We start from the raw sequence: 13,056 nt of genomic DNA, 5'->3' as shown, positions 1-13,056 counted from the left end.
CAATATGCTTTTATCATAAGTATAAATCAAACAACTCATTTCATTTGCATTAAAAGTAAACTGAGAAAAGCAACAATGGTGCTATCAAGCTTAAGGAAGGGTTGGTGGTGTGTCAATCATTATAGCAGGGACGTTTTTTTGCTATAGGTGATACAAACAGTCACTTAAGGCCCCGAGCAACAAAAGAGCCCACAAGTATGTATAATTTATTAGGGGTCCAAGCTGCTAAGACACTGTAACCTTTCTGGATGTGTGCTAATTATTATTCTTCTTTTTCCAGTCAAAGTTTTTTGGCAACTGAAACCAAAAGGAGACTAAACTTCGTAGGTACACTGTAAAGAATGGCTCATCAGATCTACCTAAAAACATTACTTCATGTGGTAACAAGCAATGAAACTCGTTAATTTAGTTGTTAACACAAAGTAATTTTTAAGGTAGATCTGATGAGCCACTTTTTACAGTGTAGGTCTCAAATTCCACCCACTGCTCAGGCAACTGCAATGACACCTTCTCACCCCAAAGTGATGCTGTAATAAGGGCTTTTACAGTTTGGTTGATATCTCTCTTATCTCTGTTACCATATGTGCTATGAATCTTACTTCTAAAACATATTTTTGACCTCTCATTCAGGACCAATTTGCCTGAAATTTGGTGTCCAATTCCATGTCCTGTTATGCTAGTAAGCTGGTAGTGTGAAGGCTAAATGATAGCATTTGTAATACTGAGGAAGACTAAAAAAATAATAGTACAAAGAGAAATTTAAAAGCTCATAGAGGAGAACATTTGAAGCATTTTTCATTCAAAAATAATCTGGCTTTGTTTAGCTGTTCAGTGCAGACATACATATTAAGAACTGATAAAATATGCATGTATGGCCAATTTAAAGTGAACAAAAATGGATTCTGGGTACTGTATATACATTCATCAAACCAAGGAATTTTTTTTTGTTATTCAGTGTTACCTTCCCTTCAGAAGAGCAAATGCTAAGGATAACACTGCATCTAGTCAGAGCAATGTTATAGGCTGAGGAGGACTCATCTTGGTAGGTTTGGCAAAGTTTAATGAAACAATACAAAGAATAGCATGTGTACGAGTGAGAGAGTGAAGGCTAGCATTTCCTTTGAATCACGTGAAGCCAGTCACTGCATCTTGTCAAACTGCCACTAACGCAATACAAGCAGACAGCTTAGTGTACTTGGAGGAGAACACTGTCAATTCTGTTTTATCAGCTAACGATGTCAGCATTGGCTAGCATCTCACTGGGCGATAGGGGAGAGAGTGAGGCCCCTAGCTACACATGACTGTGGCATCACTGTAAACAGAATTCCCAATCCCTTAGTGCAGCTCTGGTCCTGCACGGCTGCTGTCTATCATTGTTTGGTGATCTCCTTGCTCAAACACAACCCACTGGACAAGTTTAATAGATGGTTTTTGAGTAGGACAATTAGCAAATTGTGCTGGACCCAGGACCTCCAGGGTCAGCGTCACTCCGCAAGATGGGGCCAACGCTTACATGGCTGGGCTACTCAGGAGCGTGTTTGAGAGAGAATGTTAACAATTGGCCGTAGGACATACTGTTTGGCTGCTAAAGGCCTATTATTTATTTGGGCTTACCTCATACGACCAATATCTTGTTATCAAAACATCCAACTTGGTATGCTTTTTCTCAGAAGTCTCACATGCACCAGACTATATGAGGTGTAATGTTTGTGGGGTGCGTTTGAGGTCACTTAGGCACTAAAAGAGTTCTAGATACCAGAACCAACAGACCATGATGCATGTGTTGAGGCTATAACTGCTCCGTTTACCCTGTCATTGATCTGTAGTCTGTGATTACCTAACTTAGGTGAGATAGCAGCCAGTCTTCCAAGGCGAAATGTGTGGGTCTTTTTGCCTCAGAGCTTTCATTTCTAATTTTGTTCATTAGAGACAAAAAAGCTGTATTTTTGGTCATTTGGTTAACAGCCAAGGGTCCACTAACCAAAACCCACAAACAGAGACTAACCCCTTAGAAGGAGGACTATAAAATCTGAGTGTTAGTTTGGAGGCCCAGGCCCAGGGTCTTTTAATCAAAACCTGTAGCCATGGTTGAAAAGAAATTGCAATTGCTTTTGTAAGCCAAATTTCGATCAGCTTAGGGTTCCCAAGGTCATTGGATGGGAAGTTCTGGTGTAGTGTGTGAATGTTTGTAGTCTGTTTATAAGTGGGAGAGCTGGAAAGGCTTAAACCCTGTTATTAGAATCACACAACCAAAGTTTGGAATAAAAAAGTAGATATTTCCAGAATGCTGAATGAAGCTGGAGATTAAGTGACAGTGAAAGCTGTAGAACATTGAGAATAAAGCTGTAATCCAGAATGTTCCGTACAGCATGCAACTCAATGAAAAATGACTATATATGTATAGTTATAGTACATAAAACAATTTAATAAAGTCTTGTTGCCACTACAAACATCTAAAATTAACTTTAGGTGTCCAGTATATATCATATTGTGTATGTGTGATTCCAAACTTTTGAATGGTAGTGTACATAAGCTCCCCTTCACAGTTGTAGTGTCAATACCATACAGCTTCCAAAACAGACCGCAATTGATGGATAGCATTTTAATGAATGCTTAATTCTTTCAGGAATAAACAGTGAACAATGTCAGGTTGAAAAGGAGACTGGAATAAGTTTTCTTATTGGACACAGGAAGATTTAAAACCCCAAAACCATGACCTAACCTTGGCTGAAGACCTTCCACAGTTGAGCAATCAAAGGCTTGGCTCTGACACACCACAGCCTGAAATCCAATAAAGCAGAAGAGAGATTTCAAGGACTCAGCCATATATTGTACAATAAAAAACAGGTATTTTGTCACTACATCTGAGTCAGACACTGCTGTTTAGTGCAGTGCACCACTTTATGTCTCTTTCCCACTTTTTCTCCCTCTCCAAATTCAGACTCTGTATGTGGTTGATAAGTATCTCAGCCCTGTTCAGACCAACTGATGGATAACAAAACAATGAAGGGGAATTCTACTAATTTTTCAAAATTGCTGCATAATCCAGTCTTTGAAGTTTAAACAAAATCATTCAATGTTTAAAGTGTTTTGATGGGAAATGTTCCACTCTAGAGAATCTTACCGACTTAGATTTTCTTACAGTGGTGGTGATATAAAAAAAAATAAGACACCTTGTCTACAGCGTAAATATAGCTTTTTGTAGCTGACTGAGAAATTTGAAAGAAATTTGAGTAAAAGTATACATGCACTGAGAAATCTCATGATTTAGCTAAAATCCAGCTCTCTTTATCAGATTTCTAGACCTTACTTCGATCTAAGAAATTAGAGTATGTTGTTTACATGACCATTTGAATAATCAGTTAACTGCAGAAATCCAATTATGATAAAAACTTTCTGTGAGGGAGCTTTCAGAGGCATTAAACTCTTCAGAAGTCTGGTTCCTATCACCACCACTGTAAACAATTCTGACTCCCCAAGTTTCTCTGGAATAAAGCATTTCACATCAAACCTTACTTGTTGTTTACAATTTAACCATGTAATTAAATTAAATTCTGAAAAAATCAAAATCCATAAAAAAACAAACAGCAATCTAAACTTCAGAAGTGCTGAAAACTGACCACATAAAAAGAAAACAGCTTTTAACGCTACGCGAAAACATAGCCTAGAAAAATTCCTTTGAAATTCTGTTTAAAAAAAAAAATTAAAAATAGGAAAACTCCCTTCCCACTTTTTTATGTACTCACAAAAATTAACCAAATTCCTGAAACATGCAAACTGACGAATACTATCTATATTAAAAGAAAATACTTTTTAGCACTTAAGATGGAAAGAAATTTTGCAACTGGCCAACAAAGTTTATAATGCAAGAAACTGTTTTTTACATCATGTAAAACATATTACACCTCTACTTATAATACTAAAAACAAAACAATTTAAATAATCCCATGAAACTTTGTAACAAATGCTCAGAAAAAAATCTTCTCTGTGTGTTCCTGTCTAAAAACAATAACTAACTTAAAAGACTACACTTCTTTGCTGTGAGTCACCAGCCCCTTGGTTGCCGTGGCGATGGGCATTTGGTGTTTGTGATTGGCCGGGTCGCTGGCTTCCCACAGCCTGCAGAACTCGTCCTGAAAGGGCCGCACCAGTCCCGGGTCTTCTGTCACTATCACGTTCTCCTTGTTGCTCTGGACGGCGGTGGCGGTCCAGTTGAGGGAGCCGGTGATCAGCTTTCTTCCGTCCACCAGCGCAAACTTATGGTGCATGTGTACCACTTTACTCAGCTCATGCCTCACGCAGATACCTGAAACAACAAACAGAGCCACAATTAGAATCTAGCAGACGTAGAATCAATGTTTACAAAAACAGCTGTAAATGATTCTAATATGATTGTGAAAGTTGAAGAGAATGAATTTAAAATAAATTTAAGTTTAATATTCAAAATGCTTCATATTTCAGTAGTGGTGATCAAATCGTGAGGCAAATGACTCAACAAGAAATGTCTATAAATAGATAAAGTAATTTGTTCTTTAAGAACTTTACCAAAAACTTGAAATAGTAAATAAAGCATCTAAAAATACCCTATGGACTGTAGTATTGAATACAATTCTGTAAGAGAAAGAGAAATTATTGCAAATATCTCTGGATACTTGAGAATAACCTGTGGTTTATACAATTGTATGCAAACGTTTGAACACCCCGGTCCAATTACGTTTTCCTATTATTCTAAGTTAAAATAAGTTAACAGAGAACAAATTTAAATATGACATTTCTCTGCATATTTTAGTCCACATTTTTTTTTTTGGCTCCGTTTTACATATTAGAAAAAAATTAAACATAAAATTTGACATAACGTTTGCACAGGCCACATGCATATTTTACTGTTTTCCCCAATATGTTCAATTCAGCAAAAAAACAGTAAGTATGTATTAAAATGTGCAGAAGTGTGTTCTTTATAAAAGATTTGTTATTTTCTTGTAGACAAGCAACAAAACATGTCATTTGAATGTGATGCCCAAACTTTCGCATACAACTATATCTTACACATACAGTATTTACCAGTAGGGACTATCAGAGAAAAGGAGGGACTAGGTGAAGAGCACATTACTCAAACGCAACCCACAGTTTAATTTAGTTTAGTTCCCCTCATCTCCTCATCCTTACAACAGATTAGATTAGGCTGTGTGTAGAAATCAAGCTTTAATTCGCAAAGTCAAAGTCAAAGCTTATTTATATAGCGCTTTTTAAAACAGGTGTTGTCACAAAGCAGCTTTACAGAAAAATCCAGGTCCGAGCCCCCATGAGCGTTGCCAATGGCAACAGTGGCCAGGAAAAACTCCCTAAGAGTGAAAGAAAGAAACCTTGGGAGGAACCAAGACTCAAAAGGGGAACCCATCCTCTTTTGGTCGACACTGGATAGTAATACTCAAAACCTCATTAGGTGACATCATCAGTTTAGATAACTCATCAGAATGTCTGTACGAATGTGGTCCACATCTGAACAACCTGGTTGGAATGATATTTTTGTTGTAGTCAGGTGTGACATTGTTCTTCTTAATCAGAATTGATAGATTGTGTTGCATCAGTCTCTTGTACCAGTCTGATATCAAAAGATTGACATGGTTTTCCATGTAACACAAAATGTAGTCAATCAACCAAGACGTTTGGAAGTTTACTTGCTTGAGTTTCTTGTTAGTTACAATGCTAACAAGACACACAAGCTAACAGCGTACCAATTAGCATCATGCAAACTGTAAACATTACACACTTGCCTCAAACCATCTGGAGTCGTTTCAAATACTGTTTTCTGACACTGTATGACTGTATGCCATACTGTTATTCAGCGGCGAACCATGACTATTAAATCTACATCTTCAGTTCAGGCCATAAATTTCAAAATTCAGTCAAAAAATGAAAAAAAAAAAAGTTACTTTCTGCTAGCGCTCTCAAGCAGTTTCTAGTATGTTAGCCCTAAGCTAACACTGGTGCACACAAACGTTTTGAAGCTTGTAAAAGACATTCCATATGTTTTATTTGAAACTCTTAACAGATGTTAACAGATGTTTGACCTTGTATGTAGCAGTTTTACAGCGACTCTTTCAGTAAAGCACCCTGGTATACAGCTGTCGCCTCTGTTTTCCATTTCTAACAAACCTGGTTAGGTTACTGTTCGTATTCACAATCACTGACGTATCTAAGGGTGCTTTCACACCTACCACGTCTAGTACAGACCTGTCAAGCTTTTTTTTAATTCAGTCTGTTTTTTACTGGAGTGAAAACTCCACCTGTACTCAGACACACATCGAAAAACAACCATGGTCCGTCACAAATCGAGGGTCTTGGTCCCCTTGCAAATGAACCCTGGTTCAGTTTATCAGATTAGTCCTGGTTGGAACAGATTTTTATGATGGGCTGCACCAAACTAGGCCTACAAAGCCCTGAGGGTTCCCCTGCTGTTATCCATAAAAAATGTGCAGAAGCACAGACAAAATTCCACCTTTGAGTTGCTACTTCTGCTTTTTTTGTGACATACTTTTATGCATTTTAATAGCTGTATGTGCCAGAAATCACCTCGTTTTAAAGAGCTTGTAGAAAACAATCATCTGGCTCCCTGGCTCCTGGTGCAGCTTGCAGAACTGATGACACTGTTTACTGTAATAATAAATGCAGTACAAGACAGCACATGCTGAGGCAGCCTAGTGTTGTAATCAAAGTTATGTGCACTCCTGGGTCTGTCTGATGTAGTAGTGACTGTTTGATACATCTGTATAAGCTGTAAACATCTTTGGTTTTCTGGAGCTACAAGGCTCACCAAGGCTCACCACCACTGTTTTTAGTTACGCAATGTACTTTTCTAGGTAATGTTTACAGATAACAGTATGTCATACAATGTCAGGAAGCACATAAATAAGTCTAAATGAGATTGCTAAACAACTCAACATGGTTTAAGGTAATCCTATGATGACTTAGTTGTTTTAATGTATTTGAGCCCATTGTACAGTGTGAAAACTGCAGTGCCTGAAGAGCCTGACCGTTAGCTGCCATCTTAAATCAGTTTATAGAGTATTCAGGATTTCATGCAACTTCCTGATTTTCAGATAATCCTCATAGAAAAGCTGTGATTGTTTTAAGTAATATAAAAACAATCTGGTTTCAGGAAAGTGTATAAAATGACTCTAGCAGGCAGTTTGTACAGTGCTTATTGGCTTCCATTACTTGTTAACCGAAGTTGCGTGCAAAGGTTTGGGTTGAATTCCATGTTTTGTTGATTTTCTATCATCATGGAACATAGTATCATTACTTCAGTACTTTAGCTACAGCAGTTAGAATTCAGTTTTTCATTTAGAAGTATTTAATTATTTGTGTTTTTGCCTATTTAGGAAGTTTAAGTTATTTAGTATTTAACGTGTATACAATATTAATGTCTAGAAGCCCATTTCAGTCAAATCTGTCATCAGCTTTGTTTACAGAATGAAAGCCAGATCTGACTACTTAAAATTTATTTGAGTTCTTTTTACATTTTATCATTGTGTTAATAGTTATTTCTTTTTAAGAGAAAAAGAAAGAAATTGAAACATTACTTCAAAATATTAAAATGGTTTTACTGAAAATAAAATGTCTTATTTTTTATATTTTTTGTATTGCATTGTATTGCTGCACAATGTTGCCTCAAGGCAACATACCCTAAAAGGAACCCTGCAAACAGATTAAAATAGTTTTCGTTTTTATATAGCCATTTCATGTAATAATTTGTAGTGATGGAACTTTTAGAGGTATTAACATCTGGTTCCTATCACCACAACAGTGAACAATTCTAATGCGAAATTCTGCATTTCACATCAAACCAATCTGAATGACCTTGTTCACATCTTTGAATTTATTTGATGAAAGAAAAATCGTTGGAATTGCCCTCTACGTTCCATATCTATTCTAAGTGTTAACGTTTCACTTAGAAAATCAACACCGGCCTTGTAGGTCCAGTGCAAAACTAAGGAAGCAAACTTCAGACACTAAATATGCCCTGGCAGATCAACTATGGGGGAAATAGAGTACATTTGATTTAACAACCATGGCCAGTTTAATTTGAAACTCCGGCCACTAAAAGCTGCAGCTGACCTTTCAGAAGTTATAGGATTGATTTTGGGTTGCTAGATTTGATTATTCCTCATTGCAGGTCTATTTCAGGGTCTGAGCTTCAGCCTCTGCCTTTTTAGTCTGACTCAGAAGCCAAAATGCAATTGGATGCAATTTAGAAAGGTACCGTTTATTCCCAAACCTAATGAGCCTCAGCACTTTAAGCCCTTTTCGCAGTCCATACATTTCTGCTGCTGAAAATGCCTGATGTTCTAAAGCTGTTTGGAGGTAAGCTGGGAGATCAGTGTAAAGCGGGTGGAGAAACTCTGGTTATTTAAGAGTGCTGAGTCATATGGATCTGAAGAACACTGCAGCACATTGTATAGAGAGCCAACACCAGTCAGCGAGTTCCAGCACTGACACTCATCATCTCTCAATTACTACATTAACTTAAACCCAAAACCAGGCCACGAAATGTGACAGATGGTCAAGGTTTTACATTTACACTGAGAAGTCAGGCAATTTAGCAGTGCTAGTTGTCTTTTTTCATCTCAGCTAACATGACTTGCCTACTCACATTTACATTTATGACATTTGGCAGACATTCTTATCCAGAGTGACATAAAATTTGATCATTTTATTGAGGTAGGCGAATGCAGTTTTGGGAGTCCTGCCAAAGAGCTTTCTGGTTTAGCTCCACTTACATACATTTTACCCTAAGTACCTGTACAATACAACCACTAGTCTGCATTTGAGCTAACGTTTTGAACGAATCTGGTCAATCAACTGTCACAGATATGGATGACTGAGTATAATGATAAGCATGGGTGTATTTGTGTGGATGGGTGGAAGGGAAATAAATAAATCTCATTTAATGATAATTAAAAATAAACAAACAGCCAATCAGAGGCCCAGAATTACTCAGTCAGTGCATTAAATTGCCCCTGGGAAAGGCCTTGAGCGTTTTAGTATAATGTGACTCAGGTCCCAAAGGTCATCATGAAAATTAACACACACGAACACACCACCACCATATCAGTATTACTGCAGTGCTAAGAATGATCCACCACCCAAATAGTTCCTGCTCTGTGAGGGTCCATGGGGTCCTGACCACTGAAGAACAGTACAAAAGGGGGCTAACAAAGTATGCAGAGAAACAGATGAACTACAGTCTGTAATTGTAGAACTACAAAGTGCACCTATATAGTAAGTGGAGCTGATAAAATGGACAATGAGCGTAGAAACAAGGAGGTGGTCATGATGTTATGCCTGATTGGTGTGTGTTCTCTGTAGATGTGTTAACGTGTTTCACTTAGAAACCAAAAGACATGTCATGTGACTGGGGTTTCACTTATAGTGTACGACTGTAACTGTAGTTAAATATAAAGTAACAATCGACTCATAAGTGATTCCAAACTTTTGAATGGTAGTGTATGTGAACCAGATGCCAGAAACTGCTGTTGCAGTGCTGTACCTGCCCTGCGGAGGGCGCCAATCTGAGAGCCGCTGATGCTCATGTAGTCTCTGTCTGTGAGCACTCGCACTGCCACACCGCGACTGTGTAACAGCAGCACAGCTCTGCTCAGCTCCATGTGGGAAAAGGAGAAAACACACAGGTCCAGAGACACAGACGCAGAGAGGAGGTGCACCAGGAGCCGGGTGAAGGGGGTGTCGAGGCTGTGGGGGAGGGGACAGGAGCTGTGGGAGGAGCAAAGAGTTTAAAATCAACATGAATCAGAAATCATAACACATTTTCTCTACAGGCCATGATGTATTTCTGAGTGAATCACTGTATCAGAGAGGGTCTCTGAGCTAGCTGAGTGTTTTCTCTCCATGATAAATGAGGGCTTTAAATGATATGATCCGGTGTTTTGTGCTTAATATGATCAGGGACATTTGATTTCAGGTTGACCTAAGGTGTAAAGATATGCAAATTTTACAACATGACCTACTGTGGTTATACATGGTTACACATATATAGCTATACACACCGATCAGGCATAACATCATGACCACCTCCTTGTTTCTACGCTCATTGTCCATTTTATCAGCTCCACTTACTATATAGGTGCACTTTGTAGTTCTACAATTACAGACTTGTTGTAAATTTAATTGTTGGTTAAATTTAAACAATTTTAACAGTTGGGACATTTCATTATTAATCAATAATACATAATAAATTCTATACATATATGTATACATATATATTTCCCCCATACACCCACACACACGCTCACACAATATTTGCACAAAACATTTAATCTGATAACACGTCATGACCGTAAACTCAAGTTTACCACTAGTATTTATGACTTTGTGAGCCATTTGAGTGCAATGGCCTTGTGGTAAACTTAGAGGGTCATGAGTTTACGAGCACTGTCGAAAGAAACCACAACAGGTGGGGACTGAGAAACGGCTGAGAAGGAAGAGACTGATGGGTGTAATCAAGATACGTTTAAGTCTCTTTCGTCACTGGTGGTAAAACTGGTACACCAGTTTAAGTCTCTTTTGTCACTGATGGTAAAACTGGTACACCAGTTTAAGTCTCTTTTGTCACTGATGGTAAAACTGGTACACGAGTTTTACCATCATTCCACTGGCTGCCTGTCTCATTTAGAGTCAAGATAGATAGGTAGATTGTTTTAATAGTTTTTAAAGGTCTTAGTGGATTAACACCCTCATGCCTTTCAGAATGCCTGATGGACTTTGTTCCAGATCAGGTCTTAAGGTCATCGAGTGCTGCTTTATTGAATGTTCCCAGATGAAGCATAATAAGACTTCTGAAGCAGCTTAATGTTACTGTGCACCAAAGACTTCTACTCTTACGAGTTTAAAAAAACAGCTGAAAACATTTTTATTCAGTTTAATATTTTATAAGTTGTTTTTTCTTAAATGTTGCTCATTTTGTGTTTATTTAGAATCTTTATTCATTTTATTATTTTAAATTTTGTTTTTATTCAGCTTTCTAATTTAATGCTGTTTCTCTTTTATTACTGTTAACGTTTTCTTTTGATTTGTTGTCAACGGTTTTACAAACATGGCCTTACTGTTTCATTTAATTATTATTATTATTATTATTATTATTATTATTAAAGTACAAGCCTAAAGTTGGCTGATTAGCTATCTTGCTTCCTAGCAGTCGATACTTAATAGCTCCCAAACGATGACAATGATTGTGAAACCTAACAACTGCAGAAAATAACTACAGTCAGCTTAAATAACTGCTATTAGCTCACACAACTGTGATCAGGCGATTACGTGATAACTGTGACAGGCCTACCTGCAAATCAAGTTTTCTATTTTCTTCATTTTGATTTTATCAAAAACAAACCTGTACCTGTTCCTACCTGTTCCACAACGTATCATAAACTGTTTGGCTGCAAAAAATAAACCTATCTGCATCTATGAAAAGTCTGGATATGCACATGTTAACTTAGCATTGACAGCAAACGCAAGCCAGTCCTTATCATAACCAACAAGAAACCTACAAGAGAAGCGGATTAAGATGTGCTTAAAATGACTAGTTAAACTAAAAATCTGAAAAAATGGAACTGCATGCAATTTCATGCAACTGTTCAGCCCCCCCCCTTGGAGAAGACCACCAGACTGGTAAGCCCCGAGGTAATTTGTGTTTGAGGTACGGCATCAGGGCATCAAATAAAGAGAATTTTTGCAGGCTTTGGGAATTAACACATTTTAAAATCCATGCATTGTAAGTCTATATCAGGGGTGCACAACTCCGGTCCTGGAGGTCTGGTGTCCAGCACAGTTTGGAGGTTTCCCTGCTCAAAACACACCCACTAAACCTGGCAATTAACAGTTAAGTGTAATCAGGTGTGTATGAGTAGGTAAAACACCAAACTGTGCTGAAACACCAGCCCTCCTGGAACGGACCCCTTATTTATATTATCCTTTTTTCCAGTTTCTAAATTTCCAGACCTTATTTAGGCTTTAAACCAGTGTTTTTTTTTCAACCCAGGTACTGGACACCCACTGCCCTGCACACTGTAGTGCTTTTCCTGTTTAGCACAACCACTTTAACTCAAAAATGGGCTGTTAATGAGCTGATTAGCTGAATAAGGTGTGTTGGGAGCAGAGAAAACAATAACAAGTGCAGGGCAGTGGGCCTCCAGCACCAGGGCTGAGTAACACGGTTTTAAGCAAAAGTAAAGACTCAGAACAACAACAAAAAACATCTTAACTGGAATTAAATCCAGCACAATCCAGACATTTACTGAATGTAAATTATTGGTAAAACTGCGTTTGTTATTGGACAAGGAGATTTTGCCGTCAATGATCAATAAAAGGGATGTTCCAGTGCCTAAATGGCCTTTTTACCACGTAAGGGCCCTGGCTGGGCTGTACAGGTGCTCCACGCAGGTTATGGGGGAAGGGAAGAACAGGACTTCTTTCAGGGGCCCCTGGGGGCCTCTCCGGAGCCACAGGCGACGGGCCAGCCAGTCCAGCCACTCCACTCCTAATGTTAGAGCCACTGCCCCAAGCCCCAGCAATTTCAGCAGCTCTCCCAGAGACATCTGACACAGCAGAAAGAGGGGCACTAAAACATGATGCTTCAAAGTGAAGACTGAACTGGACAGGATCCGGCAAGCGAGCCAGCAGCTGCTGGCCAACATCCAAATAACTGCTGTACCTCAAGGAGAAAAGGAGAGAGCTAAGAAGCTGCCAGGATCAGGTTTCCCGGTCAGATAACCCGACTCTGTTTACAGTGGTGGTTCTTGGCTTCTGTAATCGCGCATATTTGGCTAATCTGGTGTCAGAGTTAGTTGCTAATTCTAGGTTGTTTTGGTTCAAGTTATAAATAGCAGGACGAAACTAAAGTTGGCTTGTTGCTCGAATTTTCCGTTCCACCTTAAATGGTGCAGCCGTTGCATTCTGGTTCATTTATTTAAGGTGGAACGGGAAAATTCGAATAAGAAGACAACTTCAGCCTGGTGATGGTTACCGTTAGCTCGAGCCATT

General features: G+C 38.5%; 1 protein-coding gene across 1 annotated transcript; it reads right to left on the bottom strand.

Moving 5' to 3' along the window:
• Window positions 1–4,025: 4,025 nt before the first annotated feature.
• Window positions 4,026–12,623, bottom strand: pld6 (phospholipase D family, member 6). The gene is made up of 3 exons (XM_036564847.1): window positions 12,415–12,623; window positions 9,551–9,774; window positions 4,026–4,306 (listed from the first exon to the last, which is right to left on the bottom strand). Exons 1-3 carry the CDS (start codon window positions 12,609–12,611, stop codon window positions 4,026–4,028), a joined length of 702 nt encoding a protein of 233 aa, XP_036420740.1. The 5' UTR covers window positions 12,612–12,623.
• Between the last annotated feature and the right edge of the window lie 433 nt (window positions 12,624–13,056).

Source organism: Colossoma macropomum, unplaced genomic scaffold, assembly GCF_904425465.1.
Source record: "Colossoma macropomum unplaced genomic scaffold, Colossoma_macropomum, whole genome shotgun sequence".
NCBI lineage: Eukaryota > Metazoa > Chordata > Actinopteri > Characiformes > Serrasalmidae > Colossoma > Colossoma macropomum.
Note: the sequence above shows the minus strand (reverse complement) of the source record. Positions and strands in the feature narration are given on the sequence as shown.